At 36.3% G+C, this 719-nt stretch overlaps 1 protein-coding gene across 1 annotated transcript in view; it reads right to left on the bottom strand.

Moving 5' to 3' along the window:
• The window catches only part of LOC119581736 (potassium voltage-gated channel subfamily KQT member 1-like), a 16,549-nt gene that overhangs the window by 1,826 nt on the left and 14,004 nt on the right, over positions 1–719 (bottom strand). Inside the window, exon 8 of the mRNA XM_037929868.1 lies at positions 316–448. Within this exon, the coding sequence (XP_037785796.1) occupies positions 316–448 (133 nt within the window). The remainder of the gene's footprint in view (positions 1–315; positions 449–719) is intronic.

Below are 719 nucleotides of genomic sequence, written 5' to 3'. Positions count from 1 at the left end.
ATACACTTACAGTAACGGCAATTCAAAACACAGTCCCCTTTTGTATGACCAAATATACGAGCAAGAAATATAGAACGAAAAATAACACAGCAAACACCTTTGGAAATCCATAAGCAAGTGGACAGTAAATAAGAGAAAATGATGCTATCAAACATACATAATAAGTTGGCAAATAAGTAACTTAAAATAAATGATAATATCAAAAATACATTATAGTTAGCCAGATAAGTTAATAAGAATAAATTATAATACCAAACACACGATAAGAAAATGAGAATAGATGATATGAAGTAAAGTATAACCGATAAGACTTACGAGGTGAATCCCAAGGGTTCGTCGTTGTCGATATCTATCTCGTCGGAAGCCACCTCGGTCACGGAAGAGGCTTGGCTGTGGAGCGCCGACCCCCGAGAGACCCCCTCGCGACGGATGCGGTTGGGGGTCCCTGCTGTGGGAAAGCGGTTAGGGGTCACAAAGAAAAATAATACTTTTTTGAGTTTGATTTTTTTTTTTATGAAGTAGGATAAGAAGGAGTATTGGATATGTATAGGTCAATTTTATTTTTCGTTTTTTTTCGTATTTGTGGTAACTTTGTTTTGGTTTTATTTCTTTTGCATGAAGAGATGCTATGGGAATAATAGTGAGTTCGGTCAGTGATTGTGGCTTTAGATTGAATAACCGGAAAGAAAGAATTGTTTTAATGCTGCTTATCCATCAGT

The sequence above is a fragment of the Penaeus monodon genome, chromosome 15 (genome assembly GCF_015228065.2).
Source record: "Penaeus monodon isolate SGIC_2016 chromosome 15, NSTDA_Pmon_1, whole genome shotgun sequence".
NCBI classification, from domain to species: domain Eukaryota; kingdom Metazoa; phylum Arthropoda; class Malacostraca; order Decapoda; family Penaeidae; genus Penaeus; species Penaeus monodon.
The sequence above is the reverse complement of the archived record's forward strand: the minus strand, read 5'-3'. Positions and strand labels throughout refer to the sequence as shown.